At 49.3% G+C, this 23,153-nt stretch overlaps 1 protein-coding gene across 1 annotated transcript in view; it reads left to right on the top strand.

Annotated features, from left to right (window-relative positions):
• Positions 1–23,139, top strand: part of ZDHHC9 (zinc finger DHHC-type palmitoyltransferase 9) — a 41,851-nt gene extending 18,712 nt beyond the window's left edge. Inside the window, exons 3-10 of the mRNA XM_006262220.4 lie at positions 6,478–6,638; positions 8,209–8,367; positions 11,915–12,052; positions 15,456–15,504; positions 15,801–15,903; positions 16,809–16,912; positions 18,154–18,337; positions 20,233–23,139. Coding sequence (XP_006262282.1) covers positions 6,478–6,638; positions 8,209–8,367; positions 11,915–12,052; positions 15,456–15,504; positions 15,801–15,903; positions 16,809–16,912; positions 18,154–18,337; positions 20,233–20,337 — 1,003 coding nt within the window. The 3' untranslated portion in view covers positions 20,338–23,139. The remainder of the gene's footprint in view (positions 1–6,477; positions 6,639–8,208; positions 8,368–11,914; positions 12,053–15,455; positions 15,505–15,800; positions 15,904–16,808; positions 16,913–18,153; positions 18,338–20,232) is intronic.
• Positions 23,140–23,153: the final 14 nt, after the last annotated feature.

Here is a 23,153-nt window from a genome sequence, read left to right as displayed (position 1 = left end):
AGGAGTAAGGGGGGCATGTGTGCATTCTGCTGGATATTTAAAATGAAGAGGGGCCAAATGACACATCCCTGTGAGTCTGAATATGCAAACTCCACTTAAAAGAATTCTTCTTATGTTGCCTCTGCTTCACAGTGTTGTGCTGCCTGAGCTCTTTCCACACACAGATTTGTAGCAGTCCCCAAGCAATTTCTTATTATTATTTGGCAATTTTTTCTTTCTGGGGTCAAAACTCTGCTTGTGATTTTTCACATCTGTAGTTGGCAATTTTTTGGAGCCATGGGCTGGAGTGACCCAGCTCCAGTCTGAGGTGGGCTGGTGTTGCGAACTGACCACTGCTGCTTTTACCTGGCCTTTGTAGGGCAGGGGGAGGTGGAGCCTCCTACCACTGAAGCCTCTTGGCTCTGCAGGCCAGACAGATCTAGTGCTTTTGTGCGCCCTATGTTGCCAGCCCCTTCCTTACAAGGTTCCAGATTAATTGTATCTGCTTGGGAGAGAGCTTTGCATGTGACTTGAAGCAGGTCTGTGGAGACTTCTGTTTAATTTGCAGCTGCAGCCAGCACACATGAAGTTAGAATGCAAGGAAGGGTAGACTAACACAGAGCTTTGTACTGTTTTGGGGCTTCTCTCTACTGCTACTCTGGTCACCCCCTCAGACAGGACACTGCAGCGCTAGGTAGACTCAACCAACAATGACCAGAGAGCAGGGGAAACTTGTATGAAGAGTGTGAAGATCAGAATTCCTGTCTCTTGGGAAAGGTATTACTTGAGAGCTCATAATAAATGTGTACCAAAAATTTGTGGTCTGGAGAAGAGAAATTGGAGGTTTCTGTTCTCTGCTCCAAAATGCCAAGTGGAGTCAATTAAATTGAAAGACAGCAAATGTAGTAAGATGTGATTTTTTTTTTTTTTTTTTTCTTCTTCTGTAGTTTGTGTCTGTGATTTCAGTGTTACAGGAAATATTTCAAGCCAAGGACTTAGTAAGGTTCAGGGAAGACATGATATTATATGGTTAATGATCAAAAGGGGATTTCTGGGCCATGGAGTTCAGTCCTCTGCCTTTTTAGGAACTCATTAGCCAAAGGAGTCCCCAGATCATGCTACATTCACCTACAACTTCAAGAACAATATTTTAAACAGCAAGAACACCTTATAACATGCCATAGCTAAATGCAGGGGAGCCCAAGATGCTGTCAATGTCTTGCTACTGCAGTGATGGAGAAATAGCTGGTTAATACACATTGAGAAAACCCTAGGAAAAGAACCATGCCCTACACCACAGGAAATCAAAAAGCCCAGAGTCTGTGGCAGTCTGCTTTTCTGAGGAGGAATTTCCTTCTTGTCCCCAGACTTGGTGATTTGTGTGACCCTGAGTAGAATAGCAAGACCCTCTATCCAGAAACCTGTAGGTTTCCTGGTACTGGCACAGGTATCAGTGCCCCCCAGTCAAAACCCCTTAGCCTTAGCTGTGGCCAATGTCCTGGTGCCTGAGAGAAAAGTGAGCACTCTCCTTGCCCCCAAAGCTGATAGCCTTAATGAGAGAAGGAAGGATTCCTTCTTGACCCCAACTGGCAAGTAGCCAAAAGCCTGAAGTATGGGATTACAGATACCTTCCATGCTGCAAGAAATGTTTTTATACACCAACCTGGAAACCCCAATATCTGACTCCCTGTCATACCTCACAGGTTGGTATGATAGAGTTCCCCATCTTGTCATATCATCCCTGTTTCTATTCTGAGACAGTTCAGTCTTAAAATAGAAACAGATGACTAAAAGGGACCGTGGAAGGTCATCTAAATTCTCTGCTCATTAAACTCTACAAATGACCTTTTATACTCTTATATAGTGTTTTGTCTGCAGCTGAGGAGTTAATGGGGATCTGAAGCCACAAGAGATGTTAGAAGTAGTGTCTCTGAGATGCTTCTGCTGAGGTCTAGTGCTAAGCATCAAAAGTAGTTTCCTAAACCAAGTTGAGACAAGGTCATTTGAATTTGTTTCTGTTGCGCAGATGATTGCAGTCTCTTTGGAATTACATTCCCTTGCAGTGCAAATGTGAGGGCCCTTTTCTACCATGCAGTTTTGTGCTTTGAGGGAGGTTGCACAGGACTAAGCAAGGAAACAATTAATTCAAGTCTTTTTCTTCTGCTAGCCTGAAGTTAATATTTCTGTTTACTTCATAACACTGATAACTGCCTCATTTCAGTTTCAGGCAGAGAATAGAATTCTTGTCTCTAGTGTGGCACACAGTTTTGCCCATTCTGCCAAAGGAGATGAACTTGCCAGGTCTCTGCTTTGCTAGGCTCTGACCAGTACACCTACTTATTCCAGATTTTGAGAAGGAACTTTGAATTCAAGAACCTTAAGTCAACATTTTCTTGCTGTCCAGCAAATACCAATAAATGTGTAATGCACTTGGCAAATGCATTGGATTAAGTGGTAGAAGGAGCTTCTGTGTAATTCATTGTATCACATTTAAATCCTACTGGAAACCCATACAGGGAGTGCTGTGGTTCCATAAACAAAGAGCTTGTCCTGCCAGTTTAGTTTGATGTGGCAGTGAAACTTATTTGTAACATAATTTTGCTAGTCTTTGATTCTTTCAGAAAACTTTTACAATAAACATTAACATTGGTAGGTTAAGGGTGTTCCAGAGTTTTGTTCCACAGAGTTCATGTTTCTCCTATTGAAATACATGCCTATATGCTTAGCTTTTTAAGAAAGGTGACAGCTTACAATCAAAATGTGTGCTTGGCTAGGCTGTGTATGTCTGAAGGAGTTCCTCCTGCATATCTACCTGTGCAAGGCACTGAGATGCTGCAGTGCATTTCCCTGACAAGTACTCCAACAAAATGAAATCTTTGCATGGAATGAAGAAGGAAAAGAATGGTCAAGACAATGGGCTAGGACTCAAGTGGCACTGCTTATTGGACTCTTCCTTCATAAAGGTGCCAGATTGATTTAAACTAAACTATTTGGAGATAGTGACTAGTTTTCATTTTATATATTCTGTGTCTCCATTTCCTGTATGTAAAAGCAGACAATAGTTCCTGAATCATGTGCTACCATGTAGGTACATTCACTCCAGCCAAGTACTTGGATAGAGTGCTAGTGGGCATCTTAGAAGCACCTGGCTCATTGCTCCCCTTTGAGCTGTTGGAGGAGCCACTCCCACCTTCCAGCCTTGGGATTGTTGGGGGGACACAAGCCCTTTTGAGACTTGGAGACTACAACATGTGCCCCTTAGGGTTTGGAAAAAACATTTTGATACTTTGAGGGGCTGGCTGTTCTTGTTCATGGCCCATTCTTAAGTATGGCAGTACAAGCTGGGGACATGAAAAGTGCCTTGTCCTTTGCTTGAGAAAATCATTGTCCCTACACCTGATGCAACAACATAAGATTCTCAGTTCACATGGTCCTTCAGTATAGCCTGTCTAGCAGTAGTAATCTGGGAATTCCTTGCTGCTGATGTCCAAGGATGATGCATGACATATTGAATGCTTTATCCTTGTTTTCAGGGATGCAATCCCAATTAGAGGCTGACAGCATCATTTCCTCTAATTAGGCTTTGCTATCTTAAGAAAAATTGTAGTATGTGACCACATCATTACCAAGCTGAGATTAATTTGTTTGAGGGTGTGGATGGATGTGACGTTTAAAGCACTTTAAAGGGGAAGCAGAAAGGTGTACACACCCTTTTGAAGTGCTCTGAAAATGGCGGAAGTGCTCCAAAAATAACCCTGAAGGAAACCATTACTATTTGCAAATGAAATGTTTCCTGTTACATGTGAATGCTGTATAGAGCATGACAGGGAGGGCTCCATCCTCCAGTACCCTATAGTGCTCTGATCCAGTCTTTCTGATCTACTCATCCTTCCTCCCCCCCCCCACCCACCTGTGTGCCATGAGGCAAGGGGGGAAGCATGGCAATGCAGCTGCATTTAAAGGACTTCAGAAGTTACATCTCTTCTTATACCAAGCCCTGTTTTGTACCAGGATAGCTGGTTTACAGAGAGGAAAGTGAAAGGGCATTGATGCCAATATAACTAAACCGATGTCCTTACTGGGGTGAGGTGGACACACTTGAAAGGAGAGAGAGGCTGTAAATAGATTTAGACAGACTACAAAAGTGGGCAGATGAGAATAGGATGGGGTTCAACGTAGACAAATGCAGGGTGCTGCACCTTGGGAGAAGGAATCCACAGCATACATACAGGCTGGGGAGTTCCCTTCTTGAAAGCACAGAGGCGGAAAGGGATCCTTGGAGTCATTATTGACTCCAAGATGAACATGAGCTGCCAATGCCAGACCACTCAAGCCGGTCCAGAGTGGTGATACTCCCCCTCTATGCGACTTTGGTCAGGCCGCAGTTGGAGTACTGCGTCCGGATCTGGGCGCCATACTTCAAAAGGGATGTGGCCAGCCTGGAGAGGCTTCAGAGGAGGGCCACCCACTTGGTGAGAGGGCAGCAGGACAGGCCCTATGAGGAGAGACTGAGGGACCTGAACCTGTTTAGCCTCAGCAAGAGGAGGCTGAGGGGGACCTGGTGGCTGCCTACAAGCTCATCAGGGGAGAGCAACAGCAAATGGGTAGAGTCCTTTTCTCCCCAGCACCACCTGGGGTGACAAGGAACAATGGTAATAAGCTGATGGAGAATAGGTTTAGGTTAGAGATCAGAAGGCAATATTTTACAGTTAGGGTGGCCAAAATCTGGAACCAACTTCCCAGGGAAGTGTTCCTCGCCCCTACCTTGGGCAAATTCAAGAGGAGGTTGGATGATCACCTGTCTGGGGTCTTGTGAACCCAGCACTCATTCCTGCCTGTGGAAGGGGGCCAGGCTAGATGATCTGTTCAGGTCCCTCCTGATCCTAGCTACTACGATACTGCAGATCTTATTGTAGTCAAGGCCTTAGACTCCTGTAGGTCAGGCAGATGTGGTCTCTTCCACAAGAATGACAAAAAGTGGTATCCCAGACAGGTCAAGATAGTTATGGTGGTTGTATATGAAGGAGAACTTTTCCTGAGTGAGTGTTTTATCAGCTTCTATAATGCTTGTGGAAGTTTTAAATCCTGTATTTCTGTAGGTTACGGGGAGTTGAAAGCCCTTTTCAAAAACAACTTCAAAGGTTTAGAAGTGAATCCAGATCTAGTGGGTACAGGGTGTCGTTAATGCTGCAGGAATTGCTTTTCAAGTTGTGGAAGCAAAATTGTTTAGGCAGAGGTGGTAATCCTAAAGGTTCTGCCTTCTTAAAAGGACAGAGCCGTGTGAGGTTTTCTTTTAGCAATAGTCCCATTTTAATTGCTTCTGTTTCTAGACATAATATGAATCTAAATAATAATAATACTACCTCTGAGTGTGTAGCACCCCTCTGTAACAGAGATTCTCAAACTGTGCAAAGAGCTGGCTGGTTATGTGGCTCTGGTTGCCCTTGTCTCCACTTTTGTGTCATTCAGAAACAAAATGAAGAGCAAAAAGCATTTCCTGCATTACAGCCGACTTAAGAATCCATGACAGTACCTAACCAGTAGGGCTATATGAAGCTTTGGTTGCTGATTCGTTTCGGTGGAGATTCTGCCTGTTTCGGCAGCCGAATCTCCAAATTGAATTAGAGATCCTTTAATCTCTCCAAATAGAATCAGAACCCTCTGAAGCGATTTGGAGAGATTCAATGATTCAGACATAGACACAGCTTTAAATGTTTTTTCTACATACCTCAAAGTACCAGGCAGCTCATGAACTCTGAGATGGTGGGGCAGATGGAGCATCCCACGGGAGCGTGGGGGGGGTCCTCAGCGTGCTGGGCGGCAGACCCGGAAGTGGACCAGGAGCACTAACGGTCTACTTCTGGGTCCGCAGCGGAGTGCACGGGGGACCCTTGTCCCCTGGCTCAGTGACTGGTGCCTCCTGAGTCTGGGGGGGGTGCCCCCTGGGGTCTCCCCACAGCTGATTGCCAAGCCAGGGAGGCCCGGGGGGGGGGAGAGGGGTCCACCGCCAAGCATGTGGGGGGCCCCCTGAGCTCCTGTGGGACACGCCATCCGCCCCACCATCCCAGTGTTCATGAGCCACACCTTGTACCTCAAAGTATGTAAAAAAAATATTTAAAGCTGTGTCTGTGGCTGAATCACTGATTTTTCTGAATTAGCATCAAATCTTCAGGTTCGGATTCAGCCTAATTTAATTGGGACAGCGATCCAAATCAACTAATCAAATCACTGTCCCCGATTTGGGCCATATCCGAATCAAATACAGTCTGTTTTGCACACCTCTATTAACCAGACTTTCGACGTAAGTAGTTGCTGCAACTGCCAGAGATATTTATGCCACGGGGACCCAAGACCATCTCTGTCCAAACATAATGCAGCCTGTGAACAGTTTGAGATCTCTCCTGTGGCTGAGTCTGGGGTCCAATGCCTTGCGTTTTGAGGAGCTATTTTTGCCTGGGCCTGTTGTTTGATTCAGCATCTGGCTTTCCCATTTTGCAGGTGTCGATACTTGGCAGTTCAGCTGTCTCCAGCGATCCCTGTCTTTGCAGTGGTCCTTTTCTTGTTTGCAATGGCCACACTCCTGCGGACAAGCTTCAGTGATCCTGGGGTGATCCCAAGAGCTCTGCCTGATGAGGCAGCCTTCATTGAAATGGAGATTGGTGAGTGGAAAGCTTTCAGGCAGCAGAGTCTGTGTTGGTGAGGAGCTGGTGTACCTTCCCTGCTGCTCTTGGGGTAGAAGAGTGTTTGTATATGCCTGTGGCAGGCCAGTAGGGGGCGCTTCTGCATTGAGCTACCCACCTCACTGCGCCTGACCACCTTCCGGGCTTCGAGTGCCTCCCTGGGGGCACCTCACATCTTGCCGACCCCCTTCCTGGAGCACACCACTAGCCTAGGGTTCCACTGCCACCACCCAGGGCTCTGGACTGATTCTGGCTCTGTGTACCCTGGGAAACGCAGGCCTAGTAGCCCTCAAGGGTATTTGATTCACTTTCAGAACTTGGGATGCTTCCCTCAGTCAGGAGCATAAGTAGCGGTCTCCCTTAGTCAGCCGAACCAAGGGGACCCCCAGGCATAATGTAGACCCACTCCCAATAAGTCTCCCACACTAGGTACAAAGGAGAAATGTATTGGTTACAAAGGGTAAGGTTAGAATAGGGTAGAGCAATATCAGAGAAATCCCATAGAGCAAACTGGCATGGCTGGGTAGCCTTTGATCACGTATCTGAGTTACTGCAAGCTATATATCTAGTTAGATCTCAGGTAGCTTACTCACAAGTATCATCCAGAGGCAGGTGGAGATTCCCTCTGGAGGCAGGCAATTCCTTGATCATGAGTTTTGAGAGAGAGAGCAAGTTTCAGATGGTTCAGCTCTTCTCCCTCTCTGAGTCTTCCTCATGGCTGCTGCCCCCTCCTCCTGGGCAGTCCTTAACTTATATAGCCCTTGTGACCTCATTTACCTGGTCTAATGGAGGCCAGCACCTGTTGGCTGTCAGCCAACCAATTTGAAATACATCACTAATTGCCAGGCAGACTGGCAGTCTCTAGCCCACCAGGGAGGAAGCCCCTCACCCAGGTATGTGATACTAGTCATGTAGACAGAGGGAGCAGGTTTCCCCCCTCCCTCAGGAATGTATCCAGCTCAGGTTACCTAAAGAGATAGGGTAAAGGTGTGTCTCCTCTGCTGGGCCCACCCTACTGAAATTGTCACAGAGCAGAGTTTTGGGGGAGAAACAAAGGTGGCCTTCTGCCACAGTGCCTGGTGCCTACTGAGTTGGTGTCAGGAGTGTGTTGACATCATGTCTCCTGCTGACCTGATAAGAGATGAGTGCCCAACAGCAGTATGAGGTGGCTGAGGGAGTGTGCACTAGAAATACTTTTATGTGCCAGTGCTGTGTGCCTGGCCCAAATGAGGGGACAAACTCATATGGCTTCTTTCCTCTCCTCCTGCAGCAGCACGCGAATGCCTCTGACTGGGAATGGGAGCAGGAGCTGGGGAGGGGAATGACTGCAATTCATTCTGCACACAGGCCCAGGCCTGTCTTAGCAGTAATTTGCCTTCACTCCAGGTCCCACGCACTTGAGGTTGGCTTTGGAATCAGTGAGCACAGCTGCAGCTATTGGCTCTAGGCACAGCAGGCTCTCTTGGCCTTCATGGTAGGGATGGGATGGGATGGGATGGCAGTTGTTCCTAAAATAACCATCCTGATCCTGGCTTGCTCTTGCTTTCAGAGGCAACGAACGGAAGTGTGCCTCAGGGCCAGCGCCCACCCCCACGTATTAAAAACTTCCAAATCAACAACCAGATTGTGAAGCTGAAGTATTGCTACACATGCAAGATCTTCCGGCCTCCCCGTGCTTCACACTGCAGCATCTGTGACAACTGTGTGGGTGAGGAAAAGAGCCCAGTGTCCTTGTCCAGTAGGAGACTTCAGAGTAACAGCCATACCTTAAGCTGCAGCACCAGGGACATAGGAATTGACATAGTATAGCGGGGCTGATTTCTGTCTATCCACAGGCTTATGGCCACCCAATTACTGTGGAGGAGGAAGGGGTCTGATCTGAATGTAGAGGGAAGAAAAGCCAGTTTGGTGAAAGGAAAGGGGACAAGGACCTGAGACTTGAACTGGAAGCCAGGGTAGTGGGGAGAGGCTGGAACCAAGGTGGGGGAAGAGTAGAGGAGAATGAGATTGGGAGTTGGTAAGGGAAACTAGAGTGGGAACCTCTGGACTGAGACTGGGCTCCTAGGAGGGAGATTATAGTAAAGATTGAGGGGGAAGGTGCAGGGGGAGAAACAGACTGGATGAAAAGCCTGGGAGGGAGAGTGGGATGTAGTGTGGAGGCCTGAGGGGAGAAAGATTAAATGAGGAACCTGGGCACAGAGTTGAGACTGAGACTGGATACTGGGATGACGAGCGACTCAAAGTGGTGAGGTTTGAGGTCCGGGGCTGCAATGCATGGCTGCAGGGCCCCAGCAGGGAGCAGGATGGGGCTGCGGGTGGTGGGGGAGGGGGAAGGTGACAGCCAGCTTCCCGCTGCTGCACGCACTCCCAGGGGGCAGGGGGGACCTGCACTCCCCCAGATCTGTACCCAGGGCAGGTGCAGGGTGTGGGCTTGGGCCCCTGCCCTGCTTCCCTCCCCCCTGGGCCTCCGCAGCCCAGTGGGCATGACCCAGTGCGAGTGGCGATGGTAGGGCCATGCAGGGAGCTCCTTGTTGCTGCTCCGCACCAGGAGTGCATGTGGTGGTGGGGAGCCAGCCTGCCCGAGTCCACAGCAGGGGGGAGCGGGAGAAGGGGGCTGCGGACCCAGGTCTGTAGCCTTGGCAGCTGGGGGCCCCCTCTGGCTGGGCTGGGGGATCAGGGGCTGTGGGTGCCGGGTGAAGGGCACCAGCAAGGCTGTGGGTGGGGAGTGAGGGGCACCAGCAGGGCTGGGGGAGCTATAGGGGTGGGGGGCTTTAATTTTAATCACGGATTTGGGGGGTTTTAGCAGAGAATTTGGTATTTTTTATCAGGGAAAACCAGGATCCCTCAGACGGAGACTGTCTGGTTTTGGGTGGAGATGTGGCTGGGACAGGGACAGGTTGGAAGAGATGCTGCAGAAGGGTCTACCTGCAGACCTGGGTCTGTCCAGACCTGGAATGGAAACTGGGAGTTTTGAGTGTTGCCATCCTCTGCTGTCAACAAGTATCTGAAACCCACTGGCACAGCGTTGATGTCTAGTTTCTACCAACACCCCCAGAGTGCTGGTACATAGAGGATGACAACCCATTATGCTATATCAGTTTCAACCTTAACTCAAATGGCAGAGGGTTCCGTGATGGATCAAAAGTTTCCAACCCTGCTGATGACCCTGGTGGGTTTCCAAAACTTGCTTCATGACTAAACTTCTAGGGTTTTTTGGATGACTTTTTTTAAAAACTTTAAGATGGAAACCTAAGTTAAAGAAAAATATATAATTTAGGCTACAAAGTTAAGGCTATAAAGTACAAAAGTGCAATCAAAAGCGAAGAAATGTCACAATTAAGCCTGCCTTTAATTCAACTCTAATTTCCACACTTGTGTGTATGCAAATGATTAATCAACAGATGATATGTTTTCCATAGGATTCCTGCCTCATTCAGTGCATAATATGGGCAGTGTGGACTATGTGAGCAACTATTCACTATTTTATCCTGGTTGCCAGTGAGTGGCCTTGCGCCTGTCTTTACTGCACATTATGGAAATCCTGCTCTGAAGACGATTACTAATTTCTGCATGGGTTTTTCTTTGGTATCATTACTGCAGCATCTAGTGCCTTGCAAACACATTAATTAATTTTCACATCATTGTTGCAGTATGTAAGGCTGATATTTTTACAGGCACAGGGAGTTTGTCACAATGGCAAGCTTCCTTGCGCACTTCATTGCATACCTGAACTCAGGGCAGTCCAACTGATGGCCCACAGGCCATGTGAAGCCCATGAGAGGCCAGCATAAGGCCTGGAAGCCCCTGCAGCTCTACCTCCCATAGTCATGTGGTGGATTTGTGTGCCATTTGTGCAACATTGGGGGGTTAGTGTTAGAGTGGTGCTAGTACTGTCTGCATGGTGAGGAGAGGGGAGAACTAGAGGCCTGCTCCTGAAGCATGTGGTTGGTACAGTGTGTGGCCCAGGGACCACACCACTGCTGTATGTGGCCCTGGTCATGAGGAAATTGGACAGCTCTTCCCTAACCTCACCACCACAGCAGGACCTTCCTTTGTACTGAATGGTGCAGCTCCTGGGGTAAAATAGCATATAAACACGTCATTAAGGACTACATCAGAACACATATGTCCAGTAGGTGCAATGAAGATTGTGGAAACTAATACTGGAAACTGTTATCTAAGCTATAACTGGAAAGGTGCTGAAGGCACATCTCTGGAGCCAAATATCAGTCTGAAAATGACTCATCCCTGTGCCTCTGAAGCTCTCTTCTCCATGGAGGGGCTGTTCTAGCCCCTCTTTTTTTCTAGTCTCACTAGAGCATGAGTTCTCACCAGGGTGCTATATATAGGTTTGCAGTGATAGCTACCCTCCCACTCTAGAGTAGATGGGAGGGGGTCTTGAAACTCTTTCTTTGTAGCAGGAAGTGTCAGTCTGGATTGGAATTGTCACTTTTCAAAGGCTGCAGCTCAAGGGGGAAGCATTTCCTGTGTTCCATCAGGGAGGAGCAAGTTAGAAAGTGTTTTCCATCTCCCAGGATCCTGCCTACCTGAAGAGTTAATCCCATCACAGTCTAAGGGTACTTTTTACCAAGAGAAGCTCTTTGCCCATTGTCTAACTTAAGTATTTCCAGTAGAGAAAGGGAAGTATTCATATTACCATGAAAGATGGAGAGGTTTCTTCTGGAATGCTGTGTAGATTTTGAGTCTTATGACCCTTATTCATAAAAGAATTCCAAGTGGAAGAGGTGCAGAGAAGGGAGACTAAGATGATCAGAGAAATGGAGGGACTGTTATGTGAAGGAAGACTAGAACAGTGTGGCTTGTTTAATATGGCAAAACAAAAGCTGAGAAGGAATTTGATTGTGTACTCTCTGTACTTTGGAGAGAAACATCAGGGAAAGAAATGAGCCATTTAAGCCAAAGGACAAGGTTGGCACAAGAACTGTTGGGTATAAATTGGCCTTGGTTAAATTTAAGCTGGGAATAAGATTTCTAACCATCAGGGGAGTGAGACTGGAACAGCCTCCCAATAGGAAGAGAGGGGGCAAGCAACTCAGCTTGTACCTTGATATGTGTATGAATGAATTGTGTGCGATCAGGAGACTGACCCTGATAACCAGAAGGACATTTCTGGTACTGTGTTCATCAGAAGCATTTGGTAGCAGTGCTGCTCTTGGGAGTTGTATTGGCAGGGCTTTGCTGTCCCTGTCCTTCCATGCTCTAGCAGTGCTGACATCAGTTTCCCACTCCCACAGAGCGCTTTGACCATCACTGCCCCTGGGTGGGCAACTGCGTGGGGAAGAGGAACTATCGCTACTTCTACCTCTTCATCCTTTCGCTCTCACTCCTCACCATCTACATCTTCACTTTCAACATCGTCTACATGGCACTCAGTAAGTCCTGGTCCTGGTGGGAGGGGTGTGTGGTTCTGTGAGGCCAAGTGGGGGAGATTGGAATAGCACCGATAGATTTTGGGGGCCAATATCAATAGCCGATTTTTAAGGAGGCACATCAGCCGATACCAATCCAATTTCCAATATAGCTGCATGCTGCTGATAAGTCTGTTGTGGACAGGGGGGTGGGCGAGATGAGTGCCCCCCTACAGTGAGGGAGGGAGTGGGGCAGGGGCTGGGGCAGGTGCTGCCAGCCAGGGTGGAGCGGGACGCAGGGTGGAACCGCGCCGTGTCCGGGGTGTGTGGAGTGGCTCCCGCCACTGCACACACCCAGGAGGGAACCATGGATTGGGGGCCGGATCTGCGCAGAGAGGATGAGGTGGGCTGCGGATCAGGGCTAGGGCTGCACCAGGCTCTTCCCGGTGCGTGGGGGCTGTGCTTGGGGCTGCGAGGCCACGCTCAGGGCTAGCGGCACTGGGAGGGGACCTCTGGGGGCGGGGAGGGGGGCTGCAGTTGCCTCAAATTTCACTGTAGCCCCTTCCCAGCGCCACCGCCTGCCCCAAGTGCAGCCCCCATGCACCAGGTAAGAGCCTGGCGCAGCCCCGGTTCCAGCCTGCAGCTGCAGCCCCCACAGCGCCCTCCTCCCGCACAGATCCAGGACACAATCCCTACCCCCGCATTCCCTTCCTGGGTGCACACAGCCGCAGGAGCTGCCCCACACCCCCCAGATGAGCCACAGCTCTGCCCCACCCCGGCTGTGCAGTGCCTGCCCCAGTTCCTGCCCCACTCCCTCCCTCACCTCAGGGGCCTTGATCTCCCCCCTCTCCTTCCACCACAACAGACTTAGATTCATAAGATTGTAAGGCCAGAAGGGACCTCGGAAGATCATTGGGTTCAGTCCCCTGCACCAAGCAGAAAAGATAACTGGGGGTCAGGTGACCCCAGGAAGGTGACTAGTCTCCTCTTAATAATTTCCAGGGTAGGTGATTGTACCACCTCTGGAGGGAGCTTATTCCACAGTCTGGACACCCTGACAATGAACAGGTTTTTGCTAATGTTGAGTTTGAATCAGTCTTCCAGGAGTTTGTGGCCATTACTCCTGGTTTTCCCCTTGGGTTCCCTAGTGAACAATTGCTAACCAAGCCCTTGATGTACTCCCCTAGCATAGTGGTAAGGTGCTACCAGGTCCCCCTCAGCCTTCTTTTCCTCAGGCTGAAGTGTCCCAGATCCCTCAGCCTTTCCTCATATGGCTTGCCTTTTAAGACTGATTATACTGGAGGCTCTTCTTTGGACTCTCTCAAGCTTGTCCACATCCTTGCTAAAGCGTGGTACCCAGAACTGGATGCAGTACTCCAGCTCAACTGCAGTCTCACCAGTGTTGAGTAGAGCAGAAGAATCACCTCCTTGGTTTTGCTGGAGATGCATCGATTGATGCATGCCAGAGTGTTGTTTGCCCTACTGGCTACAGTATTGCATTGCCAGCTCATATTCATACTGTGGTCTATTATTACACCCAGGTCCCTTTCATCTGTGATGCTAGTCAGCTTGGTGCTGCTAAGCCTGTAGATGTTGGGGGTTGCTTGTCTCAAGGTGGAACACGTTATGTTTTTCACCGTTGAATTTCATCAGGTTCCAATCCGCCCAACTTGCTAGCCTGTCTAGGTCCACCTGTATCTGCAGCCTATCTTCAAGTGTGACCATGGTTCCCCATAACTTGGTGTCTGTGAACTTGGCCAGTGAGCTCTTCACCCCCACATCCAAATTGTTAATAAAGATGTTGAAAAGTACTGGACCGAGCACTGGCCCTTATGGGACATCGCTGCCCTCTCTTCATCACGATGAGACATATCTGTTTCACTATGACTCTCTGGGTCCTATCCTGCAGCCAGTTTCTCACCCACCTGACTGTCCTCCAGTTAAGCCCACAATCCTCCAATTTTCTCGCAAGGACATTGTGGGATACTAGGTCAAAGGCCTTTTGGAAGTCAAGGTATACAATGTCAACCTGCTCTCTCATGTCCAAGTGACAAGTTACTTGGTCATAGAAGGAGATGAGTTTGGTAAGGCAAGACCTGCCCACAACTAAGCCATGCTGGCTGTCATTGGAAATCTTACCTTATGCAGGCTTATCTCAGATAGACTCCTTGATGAACTTTTCTAGGATTTTCCCTAGGGTGGAAGTTAGGCTGATTTAGCCTATAGTTACCTGGGTTCTCCCTCCTGCCCTTCTTGTGGATGGGCACAACATTGGCCCTCTTCCAGTCCTCAGGGACTTCTCCAGAGTGCTATGAGTTGTGAAAGAGTTTCACCAGGGGTTCCCCAATGACTTTGGCTAGCTCCTTCAGCACTCTCAGATGAAGATCATCCAGTCCTGCTGATTTGTATACATCTAATTTTTTTAATTGGTCATACACCAATTCTATGGTGATAGTATGAAGGCAATTATTCCTACCATGCTCATCCTCTACTCTACCTGGCGTGGTTTTCCCCTTGGTCCGGTGAAAGACCAAGGCGAAGTAGTCGTTCAGGAGTTCAGCTTTTTCCTGGGTACCGGTAACCAGCTTTCCTGAGTTGTTGAGCAATGGCCCTACAGTCCCATTTGTTTTCCTCCTGTTCCTTATGTACTTAAGGAAGGACATCTTGGTGTCCTTGATTCCTGTTGCTAATCTAAGTGTATTCACTGCTTTAGCCTTTCTTATCTGTTCCCTGCAAATGGTCGCTGCTTTAGCCATCGTGGAATAGTCCTCCTTGGGGCCCACCCCAAGCTTCCATTGTTTATAAGCTTCTTTCTTCTTTCTTAAGAGGACCGTGTTTTCCCTGCTCCCCAGCCCTTCTGATACCTTTTCTCCGCATGGGAATGAACTTCCTTTGTGCTTCAAGGATCATGTCCTTAAGGAACAACCACTCTTCATGCACACCTTTCACCTTCAGTCCCTGGTCCTGCAGCACTTGCCCTACTAGTGCCATAAGCTTGTTGAAATTTGCATTTTTGAAGTCCAGGACTTCAATCCTGCTACCCAATTTGCCTTACATCAGACAGTGAACAAGATGGTTTCATGGTTGCTGTTGCCCAGACTTCCCTCTTTATTTAAGTCAGTCACTTACCAGCTGCATGCAGCTCTCCATGCTGCCGGGCTGTGCTTCTTGCATGCACGGGCATTTATCAGCCAAATTATTGGCCATATCGGGCCAATTTATGATGCAATCAATTGTCTTTATGTTGGTGCCAGTCCAATATTGGACTGATGTATTGGTGCACCTCTACAGAATAGGGACAGTTTTGGAGGTCTAGTGACAACCAGGGGGCCTGACAAACATGGGCAGGGATTGACTGGGAGGGACTTGTCCAGGCTTATACTGATTTCTGAAGATTAACTTCTGTTTGTCCCCTCTGTGTTCCCAGAGTCCTTGAAGATTGGCTTCCTGAACACTTTGAAAGAGACCCCAGGAACATATCCTTCTATACCATGCTGACAGGCCTGCTTCATCCTTTCTGCCTTGGGACAGGGTGAAGGGTGGGGCACAAAAGCACAAGGGGCCTCTTTTCTGCCTTTGAGGAAGGTGGAATCTTGTTTTTGTTTGTTTTTTTTAGTATGGGATGCAGCTGGAAAGACGGTAGAGCACAGTGCAGCACTCATCCCCAGCATCACGGGAGGGGAGTGCATAGTATCACGTGGGATGCAGCCAGCTGCCAGGAACATGGGTGGGCAAAGTGCTTTGGGTTTTGGGTCCTTAACCAGCTACTTACGGTCCTGGAAGTGCTTATCTGCTTCTTCACCCTCTGGTCAGTAGTGGGTTTAACTGGCTTCCACACCTTCCTGGTAGCACTGAACCAGACAACCAATGAAGATGTGAGTGATGTCCCTTTGTGCCATTCTGCCTCTTCCCTTGCCCTTTTGATGCTCCCCTTTCACCAGTTCTCATTCATAGTTAGAGTCCTCTGTGTTGACAGTGGAGGGAAGTTGCATATTGTTGTAAGCAGTATGTCCAGAGTAGACCAGCACCACACTGGTTCTGTACTGCCGCAGGTGCTTGAAGTATAATACAAGTAGTCCCTGAATTGGACAAGCACTACTGCTGCTAACAGATGTGGGAAAAAATAAAAAGAACAACAGTACTTTACCAGAGGAGGAAGTTAGTTAGTTTGACCCAGCTCCCCAGTATCTGTATAGATTGGGTGCTTCAGCGGGCCTTGTTGGCACTTTTATCTAATAGCCGATTCAGTCAGCTATTAAATAAGTGCCAAAAAGCCCTGCTGAAGCGCCCAATCTATATAGATTTTGGGTGAGCCATGTCAAATTAACACAATGCCTCTTCTGGGCATGCGCTGCACTTGTTGCAGGGTTACACCAAGCTGAAAAGTGAAGTGCAGAGCTGAAAGTAAAATGCCTTTTTTTTCCATACATGTAAGCAGCCTAATTGTCTCCCTACAGTCCCTGCTTCATCAGTGGAGCAAAAATAAAGACAAGACCCTTATCCTCTCCCATGCCTGGGGTGCAAGTGGTGAGTGTGTGGCTGTCATGCCATTGCTTCATCCCTTACAGGGATAGCTACCAGGTAGCCTGAGGCTTGCCAAGTAGGGTCAACTGAAACAATAGGGCCCTGTTGTGACATGTCAGTGTCCTCTGACTCCCCTCCTTCTGCTGTGTGTGCAAGTCAGAGACAAAATACTCATGGTGGTCAGTGGAGGCTGCTGACTGGTGCCGAGGCTGAAAGGCAGCTCATGCTCTGTTTGGGTGGTGTTCTCGTCTTTCAGATTAAGGGGTCATGGACTGGGAAGAACCGTGTGCAGAATCCCTACAGCCATGGAAACATTGTGAAGAACTGCTGTGAGGTGCTGTGTGGGCCTCTACCACCTAGGTAAGTGCTGGGGGAGGAGCCCAGGTTTGCTCTTCTGAAAATGTTAGGCTTTTGGTAGGCCTCTGGTCACTAAGGAGTCAGTGTGTTTGAGGCAGAAGGCACAGCCTGGCCTTGCCAGCCCTCATGTGCAGTGGGGCTGCCCAGCTAGACATGGGGCAGTACCAGCTGTTCTAGGGGAGTAAAGTGTGGTGTCTACAGAACACAAGGGGTTTGTTTGGAAGCACAACCAGGATTTCCTAAAGGTGCTTGTGAGAGCAACAACTCTCACTGGAGGGGTGGCTTCACCCCCTGACCTTAGCCTATTTTGCCTCTACCAGTTGGGGCAGACTTTGCTTAATCCATAAAGGAGGTAAAAGGCCCTCCCTCCCTTCCTTTTTCTGCTCAAAGACGCACCCCCTCCCTCTCCTCTTTCCCCTCTCCACCAACTCCCCTGCCTGCTGCTGTTGCTTTCTTCACTACTCTGGGGCAGAGAAGCTCCAAAGCAGGCTGGGCTCAGCTGGGTGGGGAAGGGTGGTAACAGTGTGGTGAGACCCCCACCCTGCCCAGTCCTGTGAAACAGTGTGGTAGTTGACCCCACCCTGCCCAGTCCTGGAGCAAGCACAAGAGGGAAATGGAACCCCTTCTGTCAGGTAGAGAGTGGAGAGAAGGGGCAGAGAGGGGGTGTGCCTTTAAGCAGGAAGGGGAAAAGGAGTATTTTCATATGCTTTAGAGATTTAAAAAGCCCCTGGAGGCTCCATGGTACAGTGCAATCCAAAAGAGAAGTGTAGCCCTGCCACTGCACCCCCTCTGGATCTGCCCCTGGGCCTTTTGTGAACTTGCCTAACTTACAGAGATGTACATTCCTGGGACATGATTAGAGCATCAGTCCCTCCTCTGACAAAAAGTGGCACCCCCTCTGAATGGCACAGCCTGGAGACCTGGTCCCTAGGGAGCTAGCTTCTTCTTCCAGAACCGAGGCTTTGATGTCAGGAGACTTCAGTCTTCTGCTTCAGACCTAGCCATGATGTCTCACATGAGGCTCGTGCTGGCAGGCGAGCAGGTGGTGGGTTTTTTCCAAGCGTGCAGATATTAAGAAGCCAAGATCAAGAGTAGAATAGATCTGTTCTCGAGAGGTTCCCTCCCATTTGTTGTGTTCATTCTTGTTTCACACTGATAGGGCTGCACCTTGCTGTTCCTCTAGCAGAGGGCTTGGGTTTGAGACCTAGGTATCCCTTCAGCCTTCCTAACTCTGTTCTTTGCAGCGTGTTGGATAGACGGGGCATCTTGCATCAGGAGGAAAGCAGTGCTCGGGAGGAAAGCAGTGCTCGAGGGCCCAGCATGCAGAAAGAGAGCAGTGCTCAGGAGCCTGGCACCACTCAGGGGCTCGGTGCGCAGGAGGAGAGTGGTTCCCAGAAGGGCCGCAACAGCCCTACACATCATGCTGCCGTAAGTGCTCCTTTAACACAGGCATAGAAGGGCATGTAGAATAATTGCCCTCCTCCCATGCAACCAGGAACTCTACACTCCTCTCTCATTGGCAACACTGACCAAAGGCCCCAGAGCTGGCCCTATAGATGTGGTGGCTGAGCTGTTGGGAGTGAGGAGGAGAAACACAGTTGTCCTTGGAGTAAAGCTGAGTCCTGGGTTGAGGGACCTGCTGGCAAGGGTCTTGCTTCAGGGGCATCTGGGTGGGATGGAGCTGTTAGGTGGCTGGCCCCCTTGACCTTCTTGCTTGCGGTGCCACAAAGCCAAGCATGGTCTGCTGGGATTGTATTTCTTGATGGTGGCTGGTTGCCTGCACTCCACAGCAGGAACAATGTACATCATACTGAATAGTGAGCCCCAAAAGCATGGGCCTTGGTCTGGCTTTTGGTTGCCAGAGTCTTTCCTCTAAGCTGAATTTTTCACCCCTAAGTTATCAGCTATGTGTGAGGGCATCTCTACAGCACCTCCTGTAGAAGTGCTATTACACAGGTTGCTGTACCTGTTGTTCCTTGTTTCTTTCCTTTCCCTCCCCTTCCACATCCATCTCCCCAGTTTCAACCTGCTGCCTCTTTCAGCAGTGCTGCTCATTGCAGACTCAGCTGAGAATGTAAACTAACCAGAAACAACAGTGGTCATGGGACTGCTGGGCTTGTTGGAGGGGAGGGTGGATATGGAGGCAGGCAGGCAGGGCTCCTTCAGGAGTTATTTCTCTCTTCCTCTCCATACTGCAGCTCCTCTACATGTGACCTTTGTGTTGGAAAACCAGCTCAGTTTACACTGTGAGCAGCCCAGGTACTTCTCAGGTGCTGCTGAGCACCGTGGCTGGGCAGTGGCTTCTGGTTCCTGGTACTGATTTAAAGTAGTATTTTGGGCCTCAGGTGGGGATAAGATGTGATGATCCTTTATTCCATTCTTGTAAGCTCTGTAGAGTCTTATACAGGGGGAAACCTCTGCTTGACAGTCATTTTCTTTGGTGTTAACTGAGCTTCTGAAAACAGCCAGTTTAAATGTCCTGGGTCTGCTAAGTCAAATGTAATCCTGTTCCATGTAAGTCCATACAAGACAATAAAGACAGAGAATGTAGCCTCTCTCTGGCAGCCTTGCTGCTGGGCAGTGCAGGCAGCACATCTCAGGTACTCTGAGATCAGGCAAACTTCTACCAGCGCTGGGCTGTTCACAGTGCTGCTTCAGCAGGCTCTCATGTCAGTGCCACAGGAGGGGAGCTGTATTGGCAGTGAAGCCAAACTCTCGCTAGATAGGAGTCATGATGGAAATTCAGTTAACATTCAAGACACTGGTGGCAGGGACTGCAAGCTCATGTTCCTTGCCAGGGTCAGCAGCCAGACATAGTTATTTGAGAGCTTTGAGTCCATTTATGGCAGGATGTCTTTTAGGCCAGCGGGGGGTGTCATGGTGTGCCAAGGCATAGGAGCAACACCAGCCATGGTGATGAAGTGTTCACTTTCCCACCCATGCTTTCTGCAGCTCCCTGGCTGTCATGGTGATCCTTGCTAGCCATATCCAAAAAGGGCTGGCAATCTCATGCCACTAATGCTAACCAGTCACCATATGTTCTGGTGACTCCAAGTGCCCCTTCCTAAACTGGCTTGTTATCATGCCAGCCTATGCCTTTACCAGAGCCATAGAGAACCCGTCATACTTTGCACAATCCATTTTTCCCCGTCTTTCCTGAAGGCCTCTCTCTACTGCACTTATCTTTGCTTTCCAGGTAGAACTAGGGTCCCTACCATAGCTGAGCAGTGCTGTGCACATGTGTAATTGGAAGAGCACACATTCTTATGGGATGGGAGAGTACCCCTCCAAACCATCACTCCCTCTCTCTCCTCTCTCACCAGGTCCCCTTGCCACCACTGAACAGTGTTAAAACACCGGAGGAGACTCAGCCGACTGTTGTGGAGCCCCCAGCCCAACCTGGGGATGATGGTCAAGCAGAGCACTAGCCTGTCTGAGCAGGCGAACTTTCTTGTTTTGTCTGATCAAAGCTGGAAGCGATTGAGGAAAGGAGATGATGAGCCGGATGGTGTGCAAGCGTGCGAGTCCTCATGGCTGTTTTGCTTTAGTCTTTATCAACTTCTGTTTGCGGCTGGTACAGTGCAGACTGCAGAATGCCTGGCACAGGTGCCAGTGGATTGAGTGTGAGCAGAGCATGTCAGTCGTTTCACTGGGTCCATCTCCACCCTTGCAGCTGGTCTCCCTGCGTGGCTGAATTGGGACCTGCTTGGTCTGTGGTTGGTCCTCACCGGTTAAACACTAGTCCCTTTGGTTTTGATCATCTCTCTGCCAGGTCCCAGCTGTGGCCTATGACTGATCAGCTACCTTGTAGTGGAGTTGCCCAGACTACGGCAGAATCGACCTGCTCCCTGTTGCTAAAGAATCATGATGGGAAGGAGAATGCATCCATAGTGGTATTCTTCTTCCTTCTCCTTCCCCCAGACTGTGATATTGTTTTATTGCTTAAGGTGGCAGGGATGGCCAGGAAATATTATTTTGGTGCCAAAAGGGCCAAAATCCACAGGGGAGGTGTTCTGTTTGGAAACACTCTTTAAGTAGCTCCCTTCCCAGACTTCTCTCTCTTCATATGGTGCCACAGGTATAAGAGCACATAGGGGATAGTCTTTACATGGCAGCCTCCTTTTCTTTCCATGGGAGCCCAGGCTGGGTTTCCCAGGGTGGCTAGCAGCAGCATACTGTCCTGCTGCATGTCTTGGCCCTGCAGTACATGCAGATTGGTCACGGTAGGAGTAAAGCAGAAGGGAGGAGCCCTCGGGTGTCTGGCTCCAGTGCTGAAGTTGGGGCAGGATTTGTTATTTGGTGTCTTCTCCTTTCTAGTGTCTATCCCAAGTGAGGGTGCTTCCCTAGGGAAGCTGTGCAGGGGCTGAGTAGCCCTTGCTCTCAGGAAGTTTAATCTCAAGTTCACTCCTCTTTTTTTTTTTTTTTTCCCCCTTTCTCCCTCCATCTCAGTCTTCCCCACTGGCTTTTCAGTGTTCTCTGAGCCCCCTCTCCCCTGCTCACTAGTGCTTGCAAACTACTCTGTATACAGACAGATGAAGAGGGGTTTTGTTTTGTCCTTGGCCTTGTTGTGACCCAAGGAGTGAAATGGGGAAACTCCCAGGACCTCCTAGGGGCTCTGGTAGGCCACTGTGGAGTGCTTGGGCAAATCTCCCTGGCTCTCGCTTGACTCCATCTGTCTGATCTCCATACATACTGGATTTTTCTGCCAGGTACCCAGCCCTCATCACAGTATTTCATGGCCACATCCTACCTATCTGTAGCAACTCACATTGGCAGGGCCTGCTGTTGCAGGAGGAGCTGTCTGGCACCTCACTGCTCCTGCCCTATGTGACCTAGTCCCAGTCAGTGGGATGGGAGAACTCTGTACTAGAAGACAATTCTACTATGTCTCCTTTATAGCAATTCATCTCACTTCCTCCTTCTCCCCTTTTCTCCCCCTCCCTCCCTCTTAGAGATGGCTCTTTCAAGGGAATCCTGCAATTTCCAGCCCCTGGAGATGGATTCCTTTTGTGCATCTTCATGGGAGATGGTGCTGCTTGCTGCCAGCTTATCTGAGGCAATTTCCATCTGTCCCCAGACCCAGTGCCTGGTGACTTACTGGAGGAAGGAAGGGCAGCCTTTTCTTCTCCTCCCCTATCACTTGTTCTTTGACTTTCCCTGCAAGCTGCTGAGGGCAAAAGGAGTTGGGCCTAGTGCTGAAAGTCACTTGGGTCTCCATCATTAATAAGGAGCTCCACTTTTCTCTCACATTCCTCCCACTCCTTTGCCCCCATGCCCACTGCCCTGTGTGTTTCTCAGTTGACGTTGGGTTTGATGCTTCATTTGCTCTGCTTTGCTTAGGATGGGTGACCTGCACCATGTTCCATCTCCTGCCCCTGCAGTCTGTGTGCAGAGCAGCACTGAGCTCTCTGGGGTAGGGGGTGCTGCTGCCTACCAAAAACTCGGTTGGTAGGCAGCAGCACCTCCTCCCCCCCCACCTGAGAGTAGTGCTGTGTAGATTTTGGAGAGGAGCAGGAGGTAGGACTTCCATCCTGCTACTAGGAGTAGGATGCACAGGCTTGCTATCCCATTAGGATCCCCTTAGCTTTGCTGGCCTGGATGACCTGGTCCCATGTCCATTCAGCCCTAAAGGACCTCTCTGTGTGATCCTGATCTATCCTGCAAGCAGGGGCTAAGTTTTTGCATGTCTGCTCTTCTCTTTTTCCTACACCTTGAGCAGGGCTCAAAGCTGCCATTTCCTTTCAACTACACTGCAGGCAGTACTTCCTAGTGCCTGTTCCCTCCAAGATCTGCCTCATTGTGGATGAACATAGAGAAGGAGCCATGAGTCTGACTGACCTTCTAGTATTGCTGAGCCCTCAGCCAGGTTCTGGTTCCCCATATCCCACTCTCTGGAACCATTATTCCTGCAGCATAGGCTCAGGTGTCTGCCACTATTGGTGCTCTGCCCTGGCCCATGCTATTGCCCTCTGCTGAAACTGTGGTGGAGGCAGCAGCCAGTCCTCTCCTGCCTGTCCTGCCACACTACTGACCAAATCTCTTACTTGTTGCAAAAAATGTATTTTTGTTTTTACTAATCTATTTTCTAATGTTACGTGTTAAACTTTGCCCACGGGGGCAGGGCACAGACGCTGCTGGCACCTGCCGCTCCTTGTCTGCTCTGTTCAGGTTCCAGTGAAGGAAGCTTTTTTGGAAACAGTAATGAAGGAATCTTAATCAGTTTGAAAACCCCTGAGGTGTGGCC

This window comes from Alligator mississippiensis, chromosome 8 (genome assembly GCF_030867095.1).
Source record: "Alligator mississippiensis isolate rAllMis1 chromosome 8, rAllMis1, whole genome shotgun sequence".
Classification (NCBI taxonomy): Eukaryota; Metazoa; Chordata; order Crocodylia; family Alligatoridae; genus Alligator; species Alligator mississippiensis.
The sequence above is the reverse complement of the archived record's forward strand: the minus strand, read 5'-3'. Positions and strand labels throughout refer to the sequence as shown.